This window comes from Lissotriton vulgaris, chromosome 7 (assembly GCF_964263255.1).
Source record: "Lissotriton vulgaris chromosome 7, aLisVul1.2, whole genome shotgun sequence".
Classification (NCBI taxonomy): Eukaryota; Metazoa; Chordata; class Amphibia; order Caudata; family Salamandridae; genus Lissotriton; species Lissotriton vulgaris.
The window spans coordinates 848031540-848057931 of NC_141695.1; the positions used below are offsets into that span (position 1 = coordinate 848031540).

At 44.9% G+C, this 26392-nt stretch overlaps 1 protein-coding gene across 1 annotated transcript in view; it reads left to right on the top strand.

Annotated features, from left to right (window-relative positions):
- Positions 1 to 26392, top strand: part of LOC147702547 (matrix metalloproteinase-21-like) — a 183383-nt gene that overhangs the window by 64951 nt on the left and 92040 nt on the right. The window contains exons 3-5 of the mRNA XM_086931212.1: positions 1407 to 2097; positions 3206 to 3345; positions 18238 to 18379. Of these exons, the coding sequence (XP_086787338.1) occupies positions 1407 to 2097; positions 3206 to 3345; positions 18238 to 18379 (973 nt within the window). The remainder of the gene's footprint in view (positions 1 to 1406; positions 2098 to 3205; positions 3346 to 18237; positions 18380 to 26392) is intronic.

Here is a 26392-nt window from a genome sequence, read left to right on the forward strand (position 1 = left end):
GAAAGTCTCTGTGCATGCGTGTGTTGAACAAATGGTGGTTTCCTTTGTGTTTAAACTGCTGATGTCCATCTGCAGTATTCCAGCCCAAAGGTACACCCTTCCTTTACTCCTCAATGAAACCTGTGATTCCGGGTGGAAAAAGTCCTCAGCCCATTTTCTTTGACCGATCGCAGATTTTCCACATTTCATGTTTTGCCATCTCCATGGCAACAGATGCAGGTGTAGACTTTAGTAAACCATTCCTAAAATTAAGCATTGGGTGCTGGAAATATACTCTAGCTTGAGAAAAATGTTCAGAACCTTGATTCTGATGGCGGTTCCACACTACCTACATGGTATTGCGGCATTGCTGTGACAGAGGGTTTTGTATCTGATGGCAACTCCAAGCTATGCCAACAGGAGCTGACGCGATATGTGGGGTAACACCTGCTTTCATGGTAGAAAACTTTAAATGTGACCGGCCATCTTTACTCCATCAGTGTTGTTGAGATGTGTCCTATGTGTCCTCTGTCACACTCACAGCTGAGTGGTCTAAATCAACTGTAAAATATTTAATAACTTTTATGCCTCTTAATCTTAAATCTGCAAGTTTGTCCCTGAGTAAAAGAACAATTGGGTTCATCTCTACTAAGCCTCAGAGAGGCAAATCATGATTCACCCTTCCTTCAATTGTATATCCAGACCCTGCTGGCAAAGCAACAGAGGGCTGGCCAGTGGCTAAGAGAATAAGGGCCTTCTTATTTTCCAGTTTAGAGGGTCATAGTATTATGGGGACCAGCACACGAGTGGTAAAGGAGCTCAACCACTAGGGTTGGCGATCAGCAGGCACTTTCTGCTCTGTGGGTCTTTGATTAAAAAGTGCCATTTTCTTGTCAATCCTCACAGCCTAGCCAAAAATGGTGAAAGCATGAAATCGACAAGTTGTGATTGTTAATGGAGCGTTGCGCTCAATTCAAATTCAATTCAAAATAAGCTTTATTCGGTTGGGACATACAACCATGAATTGAATTGAGCGTTGCACTCAATCACTTAAACCCTTTTAATACATTGTTTTTCTATTCCCTGCACTTCTGTCTGAGCTCTACTCCCCATCTACATTTATGTATATCTTTCACGTTCTATATTGGTTCGTTCCTTCTGTCTCTTGCTCTTTCTACTGGCATCTTCTTTCAACTAGTAAAATATTTTCTGTCTCTTTCACTACTCTCCACGACCCCACGTTATTGTCTTCCTTCTCTCTTTACCTATTGTCTATTTCACTGTCGCTCACTCTCTTTTTCTTTCTCTGTGTTTTCTCCCCCCCCTCTCTCTCACAAATGTCTTGCCTTTTCACTTTCTCTCTCTCTATTTCTCTCTCTCCTGGTTTTCTCTCCCTCTTTACTCACTGGATTTAATATTTCTAACAGGAATACCTGTCTCGCTATGGCTGGATTGCACCTGTGGTCTGGGATGAGGAAGGATCTGAAAGTCCCTCACTCGCAACAGTTGAAGACCGCGCCCCAAGCGACGTATCTCAGTTAATCACAGAAGATGGATCTCCAGAGAGTGGGAAGGACACACTCCAAACGCAGGCAAAGAACAATTCAACCTTTTCTGAATCCTTAAAACATTTCCAAGAAGACAATGGCCTTCAGGCCACAGGGATCGTGGATGAACCAACGAAACAGGCCATGAATAAGCCAAGGTGTGGAGTTCCTGACCACAAAGCCGAATGGAGCAAGAAAAACAGTACATTGAGTTCCAACGAGACAGAGATGGTCAGTGTCAGAGACGATTCCACCATCAATCAAACCACACATGGATCTAATACACCTGGCAGCAATCCGCGGAGGAGGCGCTTCCTGTCCCACTTGCTGGATCTTCACCGCAGCAAGCGGGACAGCATTGGTGCTCCAAATGAAATCAACTCTTTGGGGTTCTCCAAACACACTCTGAGCTGGCGCCTCATAGGAGAAGGTTATAGCATGCAGCTGAGCGTCGAGCAGCAGCGGAGCATTCTGAACATGGCATTCCGCATGTGGAGTGAGGTCATTCCGCTGCATTTCAAGGAGGACACAACGTCTGAGGACATTGACATCAAAGTGGGCTTCGGGACAGGTAATGAATAGGAGAGCAAATGCAGGAAATAAAAGGTAAGGGTGGAAGCACAGCCTTGGCTGTAGGAATCTGAAGCACAGATTAAAATCCAGGGGCATTGCACTGACTCAAGTGTAGGTGGTTGGAACACAGACTGAAGTGTGGTGGGCATAATCAGAGAGGCCAATGTAGGACACAAATGTACAATCTAAAGAGGGAGTAGCAAAAATCTATGTGTAAGGACAAAAGCAGAGACTAAATGGGCACGGGCCAGCACACATGTACAAACAAACCCAAACAAACAGCATCATGCCATGTTAGAGTCAAGGGAATGGACGGTCCTGCGGTACATGAGTATACAGGCCCAAAGTATAGGTGTTTGCTTTGTTATCTTGCTTAGGGGTCAACTTAGTAGTTGGAAAAAGGCAGCCGTTCAAAGAGTGGAGGTTAGGATGGTACCCTTATTGGAATCCAGAAGAAGAGGTTACCTGACCTCTGACTATGAACCAATCCCAAGCTAGCACCAGTCACTCCTGCCACTTTCAGACTCTGCTTCTCTTGCACAGCTCTATACCCTTCCCTCAGACTTCTAGAGAGTAGACCCTCACTCTTTTCCTGTGAATGGAAAAAAGGGCACATATGTATATTTCTGTGCAATTTTGTGTTGTGTCGAAAGTGCTCGATGTTTAAAAACCCAATCCCATAAAAAATACCTGGTGACCATAAATGGTAGGAACATTGTTTTGCTGTGTTAAAAGTAGGTACAGCCTACAGGGCAGGTACAAGCATTTTTGGGCATTCAACAAAAACTTGAGATTTTGCTTCTCCTCAATCTAGGCAGATGTCTCACATCCACTGTTTGTCGAGCGGTTCCGAACACTTGCTGGTGGCTATCACTTCTGCTGCTTACTATTGTCCTGCTTTAAAACTGACGTCTGCAGCCTACAGTGATAAAGGCATGGTCGCATGTTTCTGAGATGGCCTTAAAGAGCCTAACCCAATTCATGGTGCTATTGTTACAAGTCGCTTGTGCACCCAGACCGTATTACACTCACACTATGGCTGAGTATCACCAAGGCAGATGAACCAGAGTGCTAAGCTTCTCCACTGTTTCTGCATTGTCTTACAGGGAAACACTTAGGCTGCTCCCAGGCCTTCGATGGGGTTGGACAACAGTTCGCTCATGCCTGGTTTTTGGGTGATATCCATTTTGATGATGATGAACATTTTGTTGGGTCTGCAAGTGAGCATGGTATGAGCCTCCTAAAGGTAGGTTGTTTTGTTTGATCTACATTCATCTACCATTGTATTCAACGGTCTACTTATGTATGTGTTTTATTGTGTGTGTATATTTTTACATATAGAAAATTTTGAGGAACATTATGGGTGGGTAGACCAAAGAGTTACACACTTCTGAAATTAAGTTGTCAGTTTATGGTTCTGGCACCACCAGTGCCCAAATCTGTAGTGTGACCGGGGTTCTATTATTGCCTTATTGGTTGCCCTCACCTACTTTCTTGTCCGTGAGGTTTTGCCCAAAATTGTGATACAGCATGGGTGATGTATGTTATAGATGGTTTATATAGCCCAAACTCATCCAGTGGGTCGCTTGGCGTTAAGAAGATAATCCAAAAGACTAAACTGTAGTACTAATTGAATAGAAACGTGTGATTCTTCCAGAACAGAAAGTGAGAAAATGTTTCATGGAGAGCAATGGGGTTCGAATTTTAAAGCGAAGGACTCAAAACGGAGAAAGATCTACCACGAGTGTGAGACTTATTAAAGCAGAGAATTTTCAACAGCTATAAGTCTGTGGGACAAAAAGGTCTATAGCGAATATAACTATATATGTGGGTAGTAAGAAACTCAGGCACCTTTTCATAGATGGTATGATGGACGATAGAGAGTATTTTGAAATGAATTATGGCAGAATTGGGTAGCCTGAAAGTAATAAATCATGTGGCTTGCCTTTATAAAATCTGCAGACGATGCATCATATATTTATTGATACTCAGATAAACAGCATAGCAGTAGCCGAGGTGGGAGCAAACGGCTTTAAAGATGGCATTATGGCCTGCAAAAAAGAGGAGGATCTAGTTAGTGTAACTTCCACATCTGACATATGACGCCATAGAGCCAATGAGGAAGGGTTGTAGCTGAAACTTGAACAAGAAATACAGGCATTAAGCATGATATAAAAATCAACTTCAGAGATTCTGAGATTTCACCAAGGTAGCGCAAATCAGAGCTCTGCATTTGGACTTAGTTGGACAGACGACTGAAGCCTAAGGAAACGTGCTGCAGACACTGACTCAGAAACTGAGACTGGGGAGCTCAAAGCTGGGTAGCTGTCCGCGTTGCAATGCCACGCTTGCCATGTTTCACAGCAACAAGAGGCAGCAGTAGAGAAGATGCTGTAGGTTGTTAGAAGGCTGAGGATAGAGCAGAACATACCACATTTCACCGCAATCAGGTCCAGTAGGAGCACGCTTCCAGTGCCGCCAGGCCTAGCTGTAGGGGTGATGGATAGGGCAGTATCACCAAACCCCATCCTCTCCTCAAGGAAGCTCCCTGGTCCACCTAAAACCAATTCATAACTGGAAAACCAGTGTTTCTTAATGCTTCAAAGGAACCTAGAGCCCGGCTGGCTCGCTCTGCCTTATCCTGATTAACTGATGTGGGCCTGTTGGCCGGTGTGACATTAGCAGCGATGGAATCTGCTCTGCTATCATGCCAAGTGAACAGCATGGGTATGCAGCAGCACTGCCTCTATAACAGAATACCTGCAAGCTGCCATCACAAGGTAACTAAGGAGGCAGCTGGAATACTGTCCTTCAGGGTGACAGAGGACTTAACATCCACCACCCTGGCAGACGGTAGTTCATCCTATTTAGAGATGACCACCAGCCCAACCGTTATCTCTGTACGTTGAAAGAAACGGCTGTCACGGCGATTCCCTTCAGGGTACAAAATATTTGGTGGATGGTCACCATTAATTTTCACAGTCGTCCACGAAATCTTTAACATTTTTTGCTGTGCAAACACCCGTCCACCCCCGCTAATGACCCCAACACCCTTGGTGTTTTCTTCCAGGCTGTGGGGTAGGGTCAATATTTTTTTTTCATTCCCTCACCGTGAGGTTTTTCGTGGCGGCGAAGGTAAAAAAAAAAACCATCAACCTTAGCAGAGAGGGAGGGCAGTGTGAGGGCTTTTCTTCAGCGGACCCTACTGTGCCAGGCCATCGGCGGTAGCTTTCCGTTTATGGACAGAGGCTCCTCTGGAAAGCTGACTGTTCAACCGTCTCTAAATGTGGCGGCGGGCTGTGAGTTTGGCACACAAGGTACTTCATCACTTTTGCAACAGCGAGCCCTATCTGCAAACCTCTTAATCACCCCTAAGACTCGAAAAGTCTTAAGACAGAAACACTCTGAAAAAGTGAAAATGTGCATGCGATATTATTTATTTTAAAGTGTGCTGGTACCACATAGGATATTCTGGCACCGAGGCATCTGGTGACACAAAGTGTCAACGAGTGAAAGGATGTCTAATTGGAGCAGGAACGTTTTAAGTTGACAATAAATTGTGAAGTGATCAGCAATAGAGTGCTGAGAAAATGGTAGGACATTCAAATGTTTAGAGGCCAAGTAGGAACAGGCTTGCCCTTCCATGTGAACTCATGAGATGCAAAACGCTGAAGGAAAAACATAATTCTATTAATTTACTTGACATTCATGTGTATGTAGATGGTTACATGTGACTGATTAGTGCCATCTACAGGGATCCATGTGTAACTGTTGTGACACTAGTTTGATTCCCTGCAGGGATATCTCAGGATTTCATCCTTCTTTGATAGGTAACACGGGTATCATTTCGTCAAATAATAGAAATGTGTTACTTACAGTGCTTCAAAACGGCAAAATATGCCACAGCAAGCTGTACACATTTTTTTTTCATATGTTTATTTAAAGAAAGACAAAACAAACACATTAAAGTTATAACTGCTGTAGATTACAAAATACATCAAGCATTGCCAAAAGCAGACAGTATTGCTTTGCCAATGCCCTGCAGTCACCACTACTGGCTTTGAAAATGCCAGATGCTGCTAAAATGTGGCAGCCGAATAATGGGAGAAATCAACCTGGTCTGTGTTATGGAATCTCCAGGGGTTCAACAGTCCCTCCTCTGAGTGCTATTGCAGCCCCCCACCCCTCCGATAGGCAAAGCCATCATCACTCGTAATCTGTGTTTTGTCCCAAGTTCCAATCTGACCCACCACCCAGGGCCAGGAGGCCAGGGAAGGTAGCACCTGGATAGAGGACTTTAATAAGTATTCCTGTCCAGTCCTTGGGGTATGAACTTCAGCCATGGCGACCTATTTTCTTTTAGTTTATGAGTCAAGAGGAGCCACGCGCCTTCCCTAATGGTGTATGAGCTGGACAGCGAGCAGATCAAATGTTCAGAAAACGCCATGCCTACCCCCGCTAGTGTCGTATTGCAGACTTAAAATAATTTGCAGGAAACAATCTAGATCTTCACCTCCATAGTAATCCTCACTCCTTAGGTGTGTCTCCTGAATGAGGTGTATATTACCCCCTCCAATTGCCTGAGGGATTATAGAGTCATCACACACTTGGCAGAAGAGTTCAGTCCCCGTCACACGATAGAATATTTTAAAGCTTGCTGCACCAAAATATCCATGTCTGGTAATTACCAGGCCCTACTCCCGTCCGTTACTCCTGTTGGAATTTAAAAATAATTTTCGGGTGCGTTGCAATCTGTATCACTTGATTGCCGAGCAAATATGGGTTTGCACAGGGATTGGAATTATCTATCTAGGGAGGTGTTTCTTTTTTTTCTATTTTCTTTTTAATGTTTTCCCAGGTATGAGTGGTATAGATAATTCCAATCCCTGTGCAATCCAGTGGGTCTATATAATGAAACCAGAATTGGCCCATGGCTTGCTAAGGGCTGTAGGTTTGCTATTGCTATTTCTGTTTCCACATTCGACACTTCATAATATCAGTGCTTTTTTTCAGGTTTTCTTTTACCAGATTCTAGAATAACTTCCACAATCACATGCAATTCCTTTTCACTGGTGACGGTTTCCACCATTTAGTGTACATTCAGATATCAAGAAAACACATAGGATTTCCTAACTTGTCCTTCTGTTGCACTCCTAAGATTTTCATCTGGAAGTCTATTATAAACAATGATATATAATTAATGTGGTAAATTACTTTATTTGATTTGGTTTGAATCATAAAACATAATTAATGGTCATAAAATTGTTTACTTTTGAGCAACTAAATAAAGTTGTTCTACTTTTCCTAAAACTATGTCGAACAAAAGTGGAGAGGTATTTTTTCTGTTTTCCTATGATTGCGTCTCCAACCATACCTTGTTCTAAGGACCCAACACCGTATTTTATTTAGCACTCATAATGTGCCTCCTTTGAACAAGTCTGAAAGTGCTCTGTTGTCGTCGGCATCCCAGGAGAAATCTCTGGATTGAAAAATAATGTTGTCAGGGGTAAATGGGTAAACTCTAACCTGCCTGTCGTGACCTGGGCACAGGGCTCTAGGACCCTGGACCCCGACTGGTGGGAGGGGGGCAAGGAACCGGACACCACTTCTGGTCAAGGGAGTGGGGGACGGCAGTTAGTCAGGAACTGGGCAGGAGGCAGGACGCAAGATCGTGAGCTGTATCAAAGATCAATAAAGGTACCTGACTGAAACTGATGACTCCTGTTGTGCTTCTATACTAAAGACTCGACAACTGGTGACAAAGGTCTGTGGAGCAGGATCGCGCGTGTGTCCAGTGTCCAGCAGTAAAGAAATACGGAGCCAGGAGCCCACCCTTGTCCGAGTGACTGAGCGGAATTAAGGCACGGGAGCCCACCCCGGCCGCAACAGGACCAGCGAGTGAGGAAAGGAAGAAATCGTCCTGCCACATCAGAAAGCCGAAAAGAAGCCCCAGACGTCCCAAGTAACAAGCGAGAGCGCGCAAGAGACTTTAAAGAAATCACGCGCAAGATCTCGTGAAAGCAACAGCAGCCATCTTGAAATCAGGCAAAGAGGCCAATCAGAGTCGTGAAAGACCAGGCGGCCATTTTGAGGTCATGCGGGAACTGAAAAGGTCCCACGATTTCGCGAGACGGGCGGCCATTTTAGGAACAGGCGTTTTCAGCCAATCGGAAGCGGGAGAGGCCCGGCGGCCATTTTTAAGTCAGGAAAAAGAGAAAATACAAGAAAAAGGGTGTAAAAAGGAGCAATAAGGGCCGAAGAAGTGCAATAAGGGCCAAAGTGAGCTGACAATAATTAAAAAGTGACAAAACACAGAACCTAAAGAAACTAATAAGACCCAAAGAAGAGATAAAGTGAGCTAACAATAATTCAATGTGACAAATCACAGAAAATAAAGAAACAGCAGAAATAAAGTTCAAAGAAGAAAGTGAAAGCACAGGAAAAGTGGAAATAGAGCCAATTTAGACAAAAGAAGATGAACAAAGAAAAGAAAATATAGACAAACAAAGGGAAGAAAACAGAGAAGAAAAGAAAGAGGCACTGCAAACCCAAAAATTACTGAACAAGTGAGTGACAAGCAGAGCGCCCAATATCGCAGACCACTTCCATTCAACCTATCTGAACCACAAGTAGGCATCAGATGGGAGCGATGGGTTAGCAAGTTTGAACGATACATGCACGCCACGGATGTATCAGACGCCAAGCAGCTGGATCTGTTTTTAAACCTTGTAGGTGACGAAGTAGATGACCTACTAGTTACATTCCCGGAGGACCAAATAACAACATATAAAGGGCTAATAAAGTGCCTCTGAGACAAATTTGATCCACAACGAAACATTGACTTTGAGAGATTCACCTTCGCAATTGCATTTCAGCATAGAAGATGAATCCCTTGATAACTTTGCGACAAGACTGCGGAAACTGCTCACACACTGCGAACAAGTGATTTGCATGCGCATCATTGAGGGATGCCAGTCAATGGAATTTCGCACACAAATTCTGAAAGAACCGACCTTGCTGGAGAAAATTCTAGCGATGGCCAGGGCAGTAGCGAGGGTGACGTCGCAAGCAAAGCAGATGGAGCTGGGTAAGGAGAGGCGAATGGAACAAGAAAACCGCCTGGTCGGAAGCAGCCGCACGAACACCTGGAAGAAGGAGAACAATGAGCAACTGACAAGGAAACAACAAGAAACAAGGCTGTGATTGCGTTGTGGGAGGGGGGAGGTGCTGGTGTGGGAGGAGTGCTGCTAGGGAAAGGCTGTGATTGTGTGGAGAGAGAGGGGAGGTGCTGGTGTGGGAGGGGGGAGGTGCTGGTGTGGGAGAGGGCAAGGCTGTGTTTGCGGGGAGAGAGAGGGGAGGTGCTGGAGGTGCTGGTGTGGGAGGGGGGAGTTGCTGGTGTGGGAGGAGTGCTGCTAGGGGAGGAGAAGCCTGATGCCGGATGGGGGCGGGAGAGTCTGGGCTTGCATGCGATGCGCGTGCATGTACACGGGAACTGCATGAAAACCGCGGGGCTGAAAGCCCTTTGGTTTCACGATGTTTTCGCCACTTGAATTCCCGCTCCGCTCGATGCGCTTGCGCACATCGATAGGTCGCGAGACCTAAAAAAAACATGTTACAGATGCAGAGTTGAATTCCCACACAATGGGGCGTGCCCGGCAATGGGTCAGACATGTAGAAAATGCAACAGGAGCAATCCCTTCGTAAGCGCATGTTTGGGCACACAATTCAGAAGTGAGAGAGGAAGACCGGTAAGACTGTGATTGATGACGAACAGATATGCCAGGCACATGGAAACGACAAACCGCAGCTCATCAGCTGAATCTGAGGGAGAAGCGGTGCAAGAGAACATGGAACGGCTATACTTGATGTCTGATGCTGTGTCTGCAGAAGAAGAAAAAGAATGAGACCGTGACCATAGATGTGGGGTAACACTAAACACGCTTTGTGCTAGACAGCGGCGCTATATGCAGCATCATGTGTGTATCCGAATATGACAGAATGAAAATAAAGCCAGCGCTAGTGCCATCTAGAGTTGATGGATTCATGTGGGGATCAAGAAAAACAGTGTTCAACATGGGAAAACACACAGAGACACTGATATACAAAGACCAAACAAGCAAGGAAGAGATACATGTACTAAAGGGTGACATTCCAGCACCATGCCTACTGAGTAACGTCACAGCGCAGGTAATGGGCCTCCTAGCAATGACATACCACATGTCAGAGAAGAAGAACATCCTGCGAGATTATCCAGGAATTCTACATGGATTAGGGAAGCTAAAAGGACAGCAAATAACACTGCACATCAATGAAGCAGTAAAACCAGTGGCTCAACATCACAGGCAAGTGCCAATACACTTGCAGCTGCAAGTGGAGGAGGAAATACAAGCATTGCTAAGCTAGGACATCATAGAGCCGGCAGAGGGACTGACACAATGGGTGTCGCCAATAGTGGCAGTGCCAAAGAAAAACACATCCAAAATGCGCATCTGTGTCGACATGAGGAAACCAAACACAGCAATTGAACATGAAAGACACCCTGGACCACACCTCAACGACATGATCAGCTGCCTAACAGGTACATGCCGATTCTCAAAGCTGGACCTGTGCAAAGGATATCATCAGTTAGAGCTTGACCCTCAGTCAAGATATATCACAACATTCTCCATGCACATGGGTCTATTTAGCTACAAACTACTAAGTTTTGGCATCTCATCGGCAGCAGAAATATTTCAAGAGACAATACGGCAAGTGATAAAGCCGGTATAGAACAGCCTCAACTACAGTGATGACATTCTGTTATTTGGTCGATCAGATGATGAGCATGACAAAGCATTGCGGGACGTATGCTCCCAGCTGGAACAAGCAGGTCTAACGCTGAATGAAGACAAGTGCGAAATAGGGAGAGACAAACTGGTGTTCTTCGGACACATCTTTTCCAAAAAAGGGATGCGACCAGAACGCAGCAAAGTGGAGACGCTACAAAAAGCAAAACATCAGAGCGAGGTTGTAGAAGTGAGGTCGTTCCTTGGGCTTGCCAGCTACTGCGCGAGATACATAAAAGACTTTGCCACGGTAAGCACCCCGCTGAGAGAACTGACTAAACAGGGCCAGACATTCAAGTGGACAGAAGACTGCAACAAAGCGTTTGAGGCCATCAGACACGCAGTGATGGCGGTAGACCACCTTGCGTACTTCGATCCTCTGCTATGCACAGAATTGACTGTGGATGCCAACCCGGTGGGGTTAGGAGCGATCTTGGCACAGCATAGGCCAGGTAAAGAGTCCCCAAGAAATATAGTGGCATACGCAAGCAAAAGCCTGTTCGATGTTGAGAGGGCATACTCACAGCCGAAGAAAGAAAGTCTTGCAGTAGTATGGGCATGTGAGCACTATCACATGTTCATATATAAGAAACCATTCACCATCATAACGGATCATCAGGCCCTAGTAACGATCTATGGAAATCCTAACGCGAAAAAATACTGCCTAGAATAGAGAGATGGGCCATACGGCTGATGGACTTCAACTTCAAGATCGTGCACAAACCAGGGAAAGAGCACAACCCGGCAGACTACATGTCGCTGCACCCTTTGCCACCGACACCTGAGGCAACATCAATAGCGGAGGAGTACCTGAACTTTGTACTAAAACAAAATACTCCAGCATCAATAACGATGGCAGAGTTGGAGCTAGAAACAGAGAGGGACACCACAATGCAGGCGGTCAAAGCAGTAACAAGACATAGAGATGGAGGCATGTCAACAACAACAGCATCATGGAAAACGGAGTGATCAAAGAGGAAATGCTGGCATTCAAAAAGATTCATGAAGAGCTATCAGAGACCAAAAATTGAATAATAATGAGAGGAACAAGAATAGTGATACCAAGAGCTCTGCGGAGACAGACTGTGAACTTGGCGCACAAATCACATAGAGGCAAGGTAGCGACAAAGAAACTGCTACGGGAGAAAGTGTGGTTCCCGGGGTTGGACAACATGGTGGAGGCCACAGTCACAAACTGCCACATCTGCCAAGTGATGGGGCAGCCAGCAAAACCGGAACCACTACAAATGTCAGAGCTCCCGCGGGCAGTGTGGACCGAACTGGCAGCAGACTTCTACGGGCCCTGGAAATGGGAAACTACCTGCTTGTGATAAATGATTAATTCTCCAGGTTTCCCATTGTGCGACAAGTATCGTCAACATCAGAAAGTGCAAGGCTGCCAACTATGGACGACGTCTTTGCGGCGTGGGGCTCGCCGCAAACACTAAAGACATACAATGGTCCAGCATTCTCAGGGGAAGAATTCAGATAATGTATGGACTATCCAGGGATCCATCACAGAAAAATAACGCCCCTGTGGCCACTAGCAAATGGCATGGTGGAAAGATTCATGGGGAACATAAAGAAGGCTGTCCAAAGAGCAAACCTGGCGCAGATCTCAATAGGGCAGGCTCTGTGCCAAGTACTAAGAGACTATCGAAACACCCCTCACAGCTCCACAGGAGGGTGTCCCGCCCAGCTAGTGCTGGGCAGATCAAGCAGGACGAGGCTACCACAGCTGGAAGCAGCAGCAAAGCCAGAGCAAAGCAGCATTGCCACCAAAGATCAAGAGGCAAAGGTGAAAATGAAGACATATGCAGATGCAAGGAGACACGCTACTCCAGGGCAACTAAAGCAAGGAGATACAGTGGTGGCGTGGCAGCGGCAGCTGAGGAAATCGGACAACTCGTTCTCAAAGATGGTTTTGACGGTGACTGCGGTGAAAGTCCCATGATAACAGCATCAGGAGGACGCTACCACATCACGCGAAACAGCTAACACTTCAAGGAACTCAAGATCGTGAATGAAGGCGGAGGAGCGATCGCAACAGGAGACACAGGCATGAGACAGGATGAGGACGCACAGATGGACAAAGAAGACACACGGCAGAGAAGAGAGTGCAAAAGACCAAAGAGACTGATTGAAGAAATGTGATGAGGACTCATGTTCTCTCTCTCTCTCTCTCTCTCTCTCTCCCTCTCTTCAATCGTTTGGAATCAACAATCTCTCTGTCTTTTCTGCAACAAAGGGGGAGATGTCGTGACCTGAGCACAGGGCACTAGGACCCTGGACCCCGACTGGTGGGAGGGGGGACGGCAGTTAGCCAGGAACTGGGCAGGAGGCAGGACGCAAGAACGTGAGCTGTATCAAAGATCAATAAAGGTACCTGATTGAAACTGATGACTCCTGTCGTGCTTCTACACTAAAGACACGACAATGCCCATACTTACCAATTGGTCCGAAGTTTCCTACACAGCCCTGGTAAGTAACCTCCCTAACATAAAGAGTCTGTGTTCTATACTGCAAAAGGTCTCAAGGAGCTTTCCCAGCAACTTCATTATCCATGTGGACCCACTTTTTTCCAATTCTGTGATGGTCATTCTCTGAGAAGCCCCAGATGGGCAGCTTTATTATACCTGAATACATTTGAGTATTCAGTTCCACCCTCAGTCGGTCTAGCCATAAAAACCTTCTTCACACCTTTTTCGAGGACCACTGGGAGAGCATTGAGTAGATAAAAAAAGGTAGATTAGAACAATGATTTTTAGGATATTAATTCTCCCTAGCAAGAATATTTATAGCTGCTTCCATCTTCCTAGACCCGGTACTGTTTCTTCCGTTAACCTTGGACAATTGCTTAATAATTAGTCAGCTGGACGCCTAAATGTTAATTCAATCTCAGTTCTCATTGAAATGGAGTAAAAAATGTAATATGAGGGAGGGTCATTTCTATTCAAAGCAAGTTTTAGATTTTCGGCTTAGTAGCAACTTATTTTAAATCCAGAGAATTCTTCAAAGTCAGATAGCAAGGGTGTACAGCAAGTCCTCAAGTACTCCCAAAGTCAAAAGGATAACATCCGTAAACAGGCTTATCTTGCATTGGACACTCCCAACAGGCATACCTGTAATGCTGTAATGTTAGGCTCATTGTGGATCTTAATGGTAAAGGACACAAAAATGAAAGTGAGTATCAGTGGGGACAGTTGGTACAACCTGCTGGTACCCTTTTCCAGCTGGAAATATCAGACTTATTCCCATTTAACAGTACTCTAACTTTTGGTCTGGTGTGATTTACAAAAATCAGTCTCTGAATTTTTGCCTGAATTCCCACCATTCACAGTATGTGAGCATACACAACTCGCCTTATCAAATGCTTTCTCTCCATCCACTGGTTATACTATCACAGGGATGTGCTTCTTTTGGAACGTTTCATTTCTGGGGGTAGTTTTTGGAACATTATTGTGTATCTGACGACCCACACAAAGCAAAATTCAGTCACTTGAGAGGAGACATTTGATCAAAATGATTCACCAGAATTTTAAAAAGATTTTGGCATCCATGTTTATCAAGCTGACCAGATGATAGGACGCGCATTGTCTAGGATTTTTCCCTGTTTTTGGCATTAGCATTATGTTAGCCTTTAACATGGAGGTAGAGACTCCCCTGCCAGCTTTGAAGAAGGAAGCAGGTCTGCTAAAGGCTTTGTTGGGACATCTGTGCATGTTCTCACTCTTTTCCTTCTTTGTGGAAATGACTAGTAAAGGACCCTTAATGGTTGCTTTCAACATGTTCCAATTATTAGCTCTAGATGTTTCTCCTTGTGCCTTTATTTCCAAAGACTCATTGGTGCCACCTTGATTTCAGCCCTGAACCTGAGGACTTGAAGAAACCCTAATAACACGCCCACCAGTCGAACAATGAGTTCGTACATCTAATTCCTCTTTTCATTCATCATCTGCATGGTCAGAGATGCGTTGTCATCAAAGCATGCCTCTAGAAACCCCTGAAACTCCAAGAGGCGTGGCTTTGTCACAAGTATGTAATCTTTTCTTGTGTATGCCCTTTCAACATTGTAGAAGATCACTGTAGTCCCTCATATTGTCATGAAACCTCTTCCTGGGACCCAAGACTTTAATCTTTTACTGGCTGCCCCACTGCTCCCTAATGTATTCCCGGACCCATCCCTTTTCCCTTTTTCCTTTTATACTAATTTGAAGTCTCCATTTAGAATAATCTCTCCATCTACAAAATTGGACAGTTTATTCAGAAAGCTCTGTAAATATTCATTTAATCTTGGATTCGGGCATACACATTAATTAGCCAGTATCATCCTTCGTCCTTGTATATCCAAATGATTAAGGCATACTTCCCACGGGATGCTTTTTTTCTCTATTAACAATACTGGATTTTGCTTATGAACCAATATTGCCATCCCTTCATTTTTACTTGTAGTGGAAACCATAGTCTGCATTAGATAATCCTTGCCTGAAAGCCTATATTGTTCCCTTCGAATCATATATGCTTTTTGCTTAAGAAGTGTAGTTGAGCAATGTACTTTAAGTGTTGCCAAAATGCAGTCTGCTTCACTGGTGAGTTAAACCATTTTTCATTAAGAAACGGTATTTGACTCATTGATAAATTCAAACATGCACTGTCACCTTTCCTATTCTTCATGTCTGTGCTCCAGATCTGGCTGTCGTTCACTCCATCCCCTTTATAGAACCAACGCCAACCAAAAAGAAATTAATTTCGACACAATGACTTGGAAATAGAGAAAAGAAAATCACCAAATACCCTATCCCAACAGCTGGGCTAATGCGTTAGGTTTTCAGAACTTACCACCTCGAAACTTTCTATGCCTTATGTCGGAACCTAGAAGTTGGTAAACTTTCTTATTACCTCCCACCTGGCCTAGTACACTGTACAAGCTTCATTCAAAGCTTCATGGTACTCCTGTATAATCATATGCCTAATGTACTCCCAATGAGCCATGCGCCCACAAATTCAGTCTTTCCCAGTTGCAAGCCGTTCAGCATTCAGGACTGTCTAGTTAGCCTTTCTTTGAGTCGATATGAGTACAGTGTGACCAGTACACCTTTTGGCCTTTTGCTACATTTATTAGGACCATTACCAGCTCTATGCACCCTTTCAACTTCCACAGAAAAGAGCCTTTTTTAACACAACTCTAAAGAGATTCATTACACATCGCAATTTGTCAGTCCCTCAGTGTCTTCCTTGAGTTTTCATATTCTTGCATTATTCCTCCTGGCCTTATTTCCTAAATGTTTCACCTATCGAACTGCTGCTTCATTTGTTCTTCCAGCGCCGAAATAATCAGGGTAACGAGCCACTCAATATCAGCCACTACGTGAACCAGCTGCTCAGTTCCGTCGGTGCACATGTGAAGAGCATGCACGGCTTCTTTGATGTCCACCGTTGCTTTACATATATGAGAGCATACCTGTTTGAAATCTTCAGGCAAGATTTTGTAGACTTTTTTCTTGAAAATTTCCAGACAGTTCTTGAAGTCATATTTAGTTTACTTCTACCGGCCCTTAGAAACCACAGTTGAGGAAAGGGGTGCAGTTGAAAACCCACTTGAATTTGTGGGTTCTAACCCATGATGAGTTATCTCTAGGTAATCTTGGATTTGCATACATTTCTTGGTGCTGCCAGATATAAGTGGACCCTTAGGTAGTCAGTCCAAGGGGTAGCCCTGCACTTCCATTCACCACGCGTTAGATAACCAATGGCAGTCAGTTTCATGCTGAACTTAGCACCAAGCCTTAGAAACTCGCTCTTTTACCCAGTCCCAAAGTAGGGAGGTTTTCTAAATTGCATTTAGATCTACCAAGCTCCACAAGTTCCAGATAGGTCAATCCTAGATCAACTATATATTACTTCTTGGAACGGCCACTTTGTGTAGCATTTCCCTGCCTTTGCGCAGGTATATTCCTTTCTGCATAGCTTCCAAAGATCCTACTTCACTCCCAGAATACTCAGCACTTACACAAGACTTATAATACATGGCCCGTGAGGTAAGTGTGCAGGGAGTATCCGCACACTGAACATGCACTACGGAATAGTGTTTCATGTTGTTTATTTTCAGCCACCTCCTGTCCCTTTAAATTGCCACGGCAGGCTCTAAGCTGAATGAAACGTTGCACTGTCCACCACATAGTTCATGAGGTTGGTACCAGATTCAACTCTGAGGGTCAAAAACAAAAAAAGTGAAGTCTTGCTCCCAGTATCCATTCTGCTTCACATCAGAGAGCCCTTTACCTCCACATTATGGGCGATTCTACGTTAGGCCGTTTCTCCTCTCAGTGATACAGCTTGCTTGAGAAGAACTCCGTGGCAAAATCAAGGTCTGTGCCTCAAGTCTCATGAGACGATGCCACGTCCTCACTAGATTGAGATACATTGTGTGCTTTCTCTACTTTACTTTGGATTTCTGCCCTGGGCTGCTCATCACCACCAAACACAGGTTGCACAGGCCACTTCCACCCCTCTGCAGGAAGGGAGAAGTCAATGATCCAGATGCTTGAGAAACAGCAGCTTCTACGCTGCTACCACACATCACCATAGGCCTCTGGTGTGTCCTGTGCTCTCCTCATCCGTCAGTCAGAGGCGTTGCCTTTGGATCTGTTGCAGGCTCCATATTGCAAGCACTCCTTGGTCTCCAGAACTCCAGAGCAAAGGGGATCAGTACATCCCAGGTGTCAACAGACTCTCCATTCTTTCAGCACTCCATTTCAAAATGTCATTGGGTAGTCCTCTGCCGCTGCACCATAAAGGTAGACTGGACCTGGCACAGGTGTGATACCTCCAACTTAGACTTCTTGCGCAACACATATCGTGCCGGAAATTTGATTTCCTTAAGTGATCAGATAAACATAAGACATTGTGGGGCCATTCAGTGTGTGGTTGAGGGAGCTGAGTGTCAGAGTTTGGCAAGAGATGATTTGGGTGTTATTCTCAGAGAGCCTAACCACAGCTCCCTTTAATCCACTAGGTCAAGCATTAACCCCTCGCTCTCCAAACCTTCCCTCCTGTAGTTTCTACAAACAGGGTACCTAGAATGTATTCAGCATACAGTATACTATGTATTTGTTGACACTGTAGCACTGTGGTGTCAGAAGCTGGTTACATAACTCAAGTGTCTGAGTGTGTTTGTCTTGCTATGCACAGCTGGTCGAGGGATCCTCTATGCCTTTTAGTAATGCTGGTATCACTACTGCTTGCAATCTGAATTAGTTCTTCTTTTTCCACCATGTTTGGTTGCCTTCTGAAGCAAATGTCTGTTTATTCAGGTTGCCGTGCATGAGATCGGGCATGCCCTTGGACTGACCCACACTAACCGCTTTGGCTCTGTGATGCATCCAAACTACATCCCTGGGAATGGACGATTCGAGCTCAATTGGGAAGATAGAAAAACAATTCAGAAAAAGTATGGTGAGTGCACTAGTATAATCACAGAAGTATATGTCTTGTCTATTACATTCCCATTTCTGTATAGCTTTTCGGGTCATACAGGCCATGAAGCGGTCAACTAATCGGATTCCCACAAAGGTGTAGTCACTATCAGGGACAGGCGCGTTGTGCCAAATATGACCTGCTGAAAGTAGCAGGTGCAACTTAATGTATCCTGGGCTACTGTCGCCCTCTGTTAGATAAGAACCAAAGATAACTATTTTTCTAGGGTATTCCACCTTTATATCGACTCCAGAATATCGTTCTACCAAATGATTGTTGCCAAAATATCCAGAGCAAAATATCAACAATATAAGCATATAACTCCACATATATACACTATATATACTACTCCACTAGGCGAGATGCTCTCTTGGAGGTACATAGTTGTGGACATAGGAATAGTAAATCTATACATAACTATATGCACTTAGCTTCTCAAGATTTTGACCTCAATATTTTGGTAACACAATATTTCTGCAGTCGGAATATAACCTTTGTCTAGGAAAAGGCAGCAGAGGACTGGATCCCAAACCAATGGGAAGCCCCTGAATATTAATATGTGGTGTCACAGCAGTTGAATGGGTGGGTATGAATGGAAAGTACATGGCACAAAAGTGACCTAAAAATATGTAGTGAGCATACATGGAAACAAGTATCTAGAGTTAAGGCAAGGACAAACTTACACCTATGAACAGAGAAACAAAGGAGCATAAAGAGGACACCAGGGACACAGATCAGTACAAGAATTAATCGCAGTGGACTAGAGGTTTTACTGTAGATGGAAGGAAACTTTAAGTATATTGGATAGAGCTGGCATGGTACTTTTAAATTCATCACTGTTCATGGAATAGATTAGCTAACCTGGCGTCTGAGTCAAGAACAGGTCATGGCTCACAAAAATAAGTTATAATGAGGAAGACATTACAAATCAGGCGAAAACAACAAAGCCTTTTCTTTTCAATGTAGACAGAAAAATATATTGCTCTCTTATTAAACTAAATATAGTTCAGACATCAACAGCTTCATTATATTCATCATCAAGCTTATATTGCACTTAAGAAACAAGAGGCATCCATAATCAGAAACTAATCAGGCAACACACAGACATCAAGGAATCAATCAGGGGTTTGTACGGCACAGCTACTCACCCGCGAGGGTCTCAAGGCGCTAAGGGGGCGCCTCCGTGGAGTGTTGGGGTCATCCAAAGAGCCAGATCTTGAGGTCCTTCCTGAACTGGAGCAGTGTAAAGACCAGCAAGAAGTGGAGGGGGCGTTCGTTTCAGGCCTTGGATGCGAAGTAGGAGAAGGTCTTTCCTCCCATTCTGGTCTTGTAGATGCGTGGGACTGTGGCCAGAGAGAGGTCAGCCGATCGGCGGTGTCTCTTGGGTGCATGGAAGGGGAGGCAGTTGTTTAGGTGTGCTGGTCTGATGTTGTGGAGGGACTTGTATCCATAAATGAGTAGCCTGAAGGTTATTCTACATCTGCATTGTTTAATTTTATGTTTGCAGTTTTATATAGCGTAAACTCGACCCAAAGGTATTGGAGCGCTTTACACAAGCACCAGTTACATTACACTAAGAGACATTCATGATTTGCAGGCACGGGGCGATCAAGCGATTTACCTTGAATCACAGGATGTTGAGCCGACATCGAGCCTCGAACCATCTGCCCCATGGTGTAGTTCTCATGACTGCATCATGAGCAGAGCTTTACCACTTGAAAAAAAAACAATCTGGTCACTCAGTAGGGAATATTCCTGGTTTTAAAGTAGTTAGGAGAATTTCCATGTAGTGCCTTGTTTGAATCGGACTTGTACTGACTGGCAACAAGTGTAGATGTCTACATCTGGTGGAATTATGGGTGCCGAGGGGACTGTCAGTTATTATACCAGCAATCATGTTCTGCAGGGTTTAGGGTTAAGAAGCTGGTTCTTGGTAGCTCCAGCCATCAGGACGTTAGAAGGGACCAATCTACCTCCTCCTAAAGCTCATGCAATAGCGACTCTGTGGTGTTCTTTCATCAAAGGATGACCCTGTAGCAGAATAGATCCTAAAGAAAAAGTAGGACATTCAAGACAGAGCATGTGAGGTACAGACAGAAGGTATGCTTTATATACAGTGGCGTCAATGTGGGCCATGAGGACAAAATGCTTGGAAAGTCTTTGATTCTGTGGAATAGATACTAGATAATGAATTAAAAAAGAATGTAACATACGTATATTAGACCAGGGGTTGAGTGAGATGTCAAAGAGAAAGAATTACCAATACACCAATATAGTTGTTCAATCAGTTGTATTGAAAAATTGAATTGTAGTAAAAAGTTTCTTACATAATGCAACATTATTTACAGTTGTGTAAGAGTGTCCCAAGTGAGAGTAAGAACCAAAATATTAGAATGACATATGTGAAACAAATACATGCAAGGTTTCAATCATTTGTTGTTCATAAAAGCGACCAATTTCTTTAATCAAAGTGCATAACATCTATTCAATCATAGAGTGCTATATTCCAAAGGTTCGCTTTTCTTAATTGTTGCTCAACTGCACAGTGTAGTATAGAAAATAACGAAGGCTATTACAGGATAAGCAGAACCATTCCATCGCCAAGACCCAATCACAAGTAGCCAATGCAAAATACCTGCTCAACGACGAGCTATTGCCTTCCGACAGTAGCGCTTGAGATTACTAAATTTGTAGAGTGAGTGGTATAATGCACCTTTGAAATGGATGTGCAAGGAGCAGAGCAGATCTCCAGTAGTGTGGACAGAAATTCAGTGTAGTTGGATATGTCATGTTTAAACAGAACACTGTGCCAGGGCAATCACTGCCTTATAAAAGCTGACTGGCCCTGTGCAGCTCCGGTCCACATTTACTTCAATCCCAAGAGGCAGCTGAGAGTCCACTCTCTCACCCACAGAAACACAATACACAATCGAGGGAAAGACCATGCAAGCCCCGGGGGCTCCTCTTGAAGTCCATCAGAACAACCAAGCAGGACAAATACATATACACGGATGGTCCCGTAGGAGCTGGAAGAGCTGGAGTACCGTGGAGGAAACTTAAGAAAATTGCAGACAGAAAGTGGCAATGTTCAGAGGGCACATTAGAGGAGATCACATGCTAAGACAAAGTAGATCTGGCAGCATAATCAAAATCTGTGCTGATCCCACACCAAGATCCAGTGAAAAAAGAAGACTTATTATAAGACAAAGAGAAAAAAAACTGAAAAACACCAATAATGGACCAAGGTCTTTCACACACACAGCAGGCAATCAAAAATATCTAGCCTGTTGTCAGTGTTACCTTAAAACGTCAGATTGCATGGGTGAATGGAATAAAGTGCCATCACTATATGCGTGAAATTCTTTCCTAAGTTAAATTTATCCAGTGCTGCTTTCAGGAAGGACCAATCCACTTTATCAAAGGCCTTTTCGGTATTTAGGGTAATCGCCACAGTTGGGGAGTCGGTGGATTTGGCCGTCTCTAGTAAATGAGCTAAGATGCGAGTATTGTCACTAGAAAGTCTGTTTTTTAAGAAGCCCACTTGCGAGGGGTGGATGAGTTTGGGTAAACAAAATTGTATTCTTTTAGCGATAATCAAAGCATTGATTTTACAGTCGAAGTTAATTAGTGATATTGGTCTGTCGTTTTTTGGGAGTAACAGATCTTTCCCATATTTGGGAATTACTGCTATGATGGCTTCAGCTGGTGTTCCGTTAACTTGGCCGGAATTAGTGAATTAATTATATAGGCTGAGTAATGGCAGGGTCAGTACTGGAGCGAAACATTTGTAGAACTTTGCATTAAACCCGTCTGGGCCAGGGGATTTTAAGTGCCTTGACTACGGTCTCAATTTCTGAAGTAGTGATCGGGTTATTAAGTTCTGTTTGATCTTAGACCAATAGCGTGGGAAGCGTGCAATTGGTTAGATAATCGTGTGTTTTAGTGCTGTCAAGATCTTTGTTCTTGCTGTATAAGGTGTTATAAAAATCCTTAAAAATGTCTGCAATTTTGACAGGATCAGATTGAGTCACCCCAGACTGATCTGTTAAGTTCTTAATCACGGTTTTCTGCAATTTATACTTCAAATAGGAGGCAAGGCTCTTTCCTGCCTTATTGGATTCACATAATTTTTTATTTTTTTGTGTGTTCAGCTCTTTCACTGACTATCTTATTATATTCATATTTCTTTTTCATTATTTCATTCAGGACTAAGGTGTCTCTAGAGATTATATGTCTCTTTTCTAGTGTAGCAATTTCTTTTTCTAGACGTACGAGGCTGCTGTTGGCATCTCTATTCATAGCTGCCCTTATTTTTATGATCTCTCCTCTAATAGCACATTCAAGAGCTTCCCAACGCGTAAGGTCAGATGTTTCGCCTTCTTTGTTGGACTTAAGGTATTCCTGTATAGCACTTTCAATGGCTTGCCTAAGGGTGTCTTTCTCTAACACTTCATTGTTAAGCCTCCAAAGATTTGTTCTTTTGACATTACTCACCATGGTTAATGATAAAGTGATACATGAATGATCTGAAATCACTCTTGGTTCAATCGAGGTTTCTTCAATGCTAATAATAGCATTCTCACTGATGAGTAAGTAGTCAATGCGTGAGTAGGTGTTGTGTGGTGTCGAACAGAAAGTGTAATCTCTCCCTGTGGGGTTTTGTAGTCTCCAGGAGTCTATCAAATTAAAACGAGAAGGGTTTTATGAGAGTTGTTGGGGCTGAAAGGACGACAGGAGTCCCTATCTAATGATGGATCCAAAGGTAAGTTGAAATCGCCGGCCACTACTTTTTTTTTGTGTAAATCTCTTTATTATTTTCTTCAACATCAACAAACATATACGGTTGAGCACGGAATCGCGAAGCATAGGTGTCTTGTATATCTGATCAGTTACGATCCATTCAATTCCATTATCCAGGAGTACTCAGCTAGAGCATACGTCTCAAGCGACCAATATAATCATCAATATAACTTCTAGGACTTCACGAAATATGAAATAACAAGCGTTCTGAGCAGAATATTCCATGCAACAACCCGCTTACCTCCCACCCTGGAAACCCTCCCCAACCCTCCCTCCTGCCGGCGCGGACTAAGACAGTAATCAAAGCCATACCAAGGATCTATTTGTATCAGGGAATCGTTTGTTGCCACCGTCAGGGCGTCCACGTACTTCAGAGTGACCAATTACGGAAACGGGGAATCATAACATTGTTCCTGACTCAATCAGCTAGGTGTGTGGCCCACTAGTCCCCCTCCACAGTCATATCATTCGTCTCTGGATTAGTATCCTCATCCTCCTTCATCAAATCCGCCACCAATGCCTCCCATGCCTGAGCTGCTTCCAAAGCCCTCTCATTGTGAGACCTATGAGCCTGTTGCAATCGCACCGCACCCTTACTGCTGGCCCACTTAAGCATCTCCGCCCTCCATCTAAGAGAGCTAGGCCCCACCTTATCTTTCCAGTGGGACTTAATTTCACGTTTGGTAAGCAGCAGCCCCAAGTCAAAGAACTTGCTTGTCACCTTTGTTTTGCTTGTGTGTGGAAACCAATGCAAGAGACAGGCCTCTTTTTCCAGGTCAATCTGCCTTTCCGTCGTCTTGCAGAGCGAAGTGAGGACCTCCTCCCAATAGGTAACTAGGTGTGAGCAATCCCAAAGCATGTGCACTAAATCTGCATTTCTCAGTCTACATCTGGGGCACTGCGCAGAGTCCGTGTGAAAATACAGATTAATCTTTTCCGGTGTTAGGTATGCTCTGTGTAAAATGTAAAATTGAATTAACTGGAATCTAGCATTCCTAGTACCTTCCCATGCCCTCCTCAACACATGTGACCAGGCTGAGTCTGGGATCTCCCTGCCTATATCCACCCCCCACTGCGCCTGCAGCCTTTTCAATGGAGTCAACCCTTCCCCCAGCATGCGTCTATATAGACAAGTTACTGCCTTGAAGGTGCCCGCTGCCATCACTTCGTATTGACACGCTGCACTTACTGGAGGCTCCGATAGGCCCGCCCCCCCAGTGTTTCTGAATGGCGGTAACTAGGGCTGCATGAATTAGGAAATGCCCCCTTGGGAGTCCGAAAGTCTCCTGCTAAGCACCATAAGGTAGCAGTGCGCCGTCAGCGAATAAGTCCCCAACCACCTGCAATCCGAGCATCTCCCACTCCGCTAAGGCTGACCAATCCCCCTCATGTGGCAAAGCTGTGCACATTACCAACGGTGTCTCTGAAGCATAAGGTCTTTGTACCCCTATTCTGTTGTGATAGCGTTTCCAACAGTGCCTTAGCGCACCTTCTTCAATCGACAGTTCATCAACTCTCAACCTTTGCTGCAATACCACAAATGACAAGACCTGTCGCGGCACGTCCGGAGCAAATTCAAGCTCCGGGCCACGGAATTCCTGCGCCACCGCCTGGGTGAAGCACTGGAACTGCGCCACTAAATAGTATAGTTCAAAGTCAGGGACCGCGAGGCCCCCCTCTGCCCTAGGCCGTTTTAGTGTGTATAATGCCACTCGGCGCCTCCCTGTCCCCCAGATGAAGCCACTCATCGCAGAGCAGAGCTGACGGAACAATGCAACAGGTATTCGTATGGGCAGGGTGCGGAAGAAATACAGCAATCGTGGGAGGGCCACCATCTTCAATAGTGCCACCCGTCCTGCCACCGAAAGTGGAAGTGTACCCCAGAAGTGCATGCTGCCCTTAAGCCCCCTGAGTGCCCTACCAATGTTACCCTCGAGCAGATCGTCTTGCGTATGGTAAATGTGCGTCCCCAGATAGGGGAGGCACCGGGGTTCCCACGTTACATCGGGCAGATGCAGAGGCGGGGCGCGAACTCCGGTTACTGGAAACACGCAAGTCTGTGCCCAATTGACTCGCAGGCCCGAGACCTCTCCGAAGCGGCCGAGCAGCTCCTGAGCTCTCGTCGATGCTTCATTTGCGTCGTTCAAGAAGAGCACCAGGTCGTCCGCGTACAGTGAAATATAATGCGTCTGCCCACGAAGCTGTATTACTCGGTATGCACTCCCCACTCTAGCATGTGCCGCCAATGGTTCTATAGCCAGAGCAAACAGCAACGGAGAGAGCGGGCAGCCCTGCCTGGTGCCTCGACCCACTGGGCACGAAGCGGAAATGACCGGTCCTACCTTTATTCTAGCGCTTGAAGCAGTATACAGTATTTCTGTCCAGCGGATATACCCTTCTCCAAGACCAAACGCCCTCATAACCGAAAACAAGTATGGCCATTCTAAGCTATTGAATGCTTTTGCAATGTCCACATAGAGGACCACTGCCTGGTTAGCATCGCCACGCTCACCCCCCAGCACTCGTATAAGCCTGCTAATACTGCCAGCAGTGTTAGGGTAGGGATAAACCCAGCTTGATCTGGGTGAACCAGATGTGTCATAAAATGAAGGAGCTGAGTAGCTAGCACCCGACTTAAGATCTTATAATCCGTAGTGAGCATTGACAAAGGACGATACGCCTCTGGATGTGTGGGATCCTTCCCAGGTTTGAGGAGGGGAATGATAATCGCCTTCCTAGTGGACGCCGGTAACACCCCCAGCGATCTGGCCTCGCCATACATCGAAAGCAGTCTAGGAGCCAGCTCGTCAATATAAGTTGAGTAAAACTCCACGGGCAACCCGTCACCTCCTGGGGTCTTATTCCGCGCCAGCTGTTTAATCGCACAGCGTATTTCAGCAAGCGAGATATCCCGTCCTAGGGAGTCCGCCTGCTCCTCCTCTATCATAGATAGTTCCAGATCTGTCAAAAACGCTTGAATGTCAGTCTCCGCCGCATGCAGACGACTCGTATATAGGTCCGCATAGAAAGAACGGAACCGATCATTAATTTGATGTTGCGTATAAACTAGGTCCCCCGATGAGGACGCCAAAGCTGAGACCGGGATGCATCTAGGCATAGGATTAGCCAGCCACGCCAATAACGTGCCAACCTTATCTCTCTCACCATGCGCACGGGTCAGATATGCTCTAT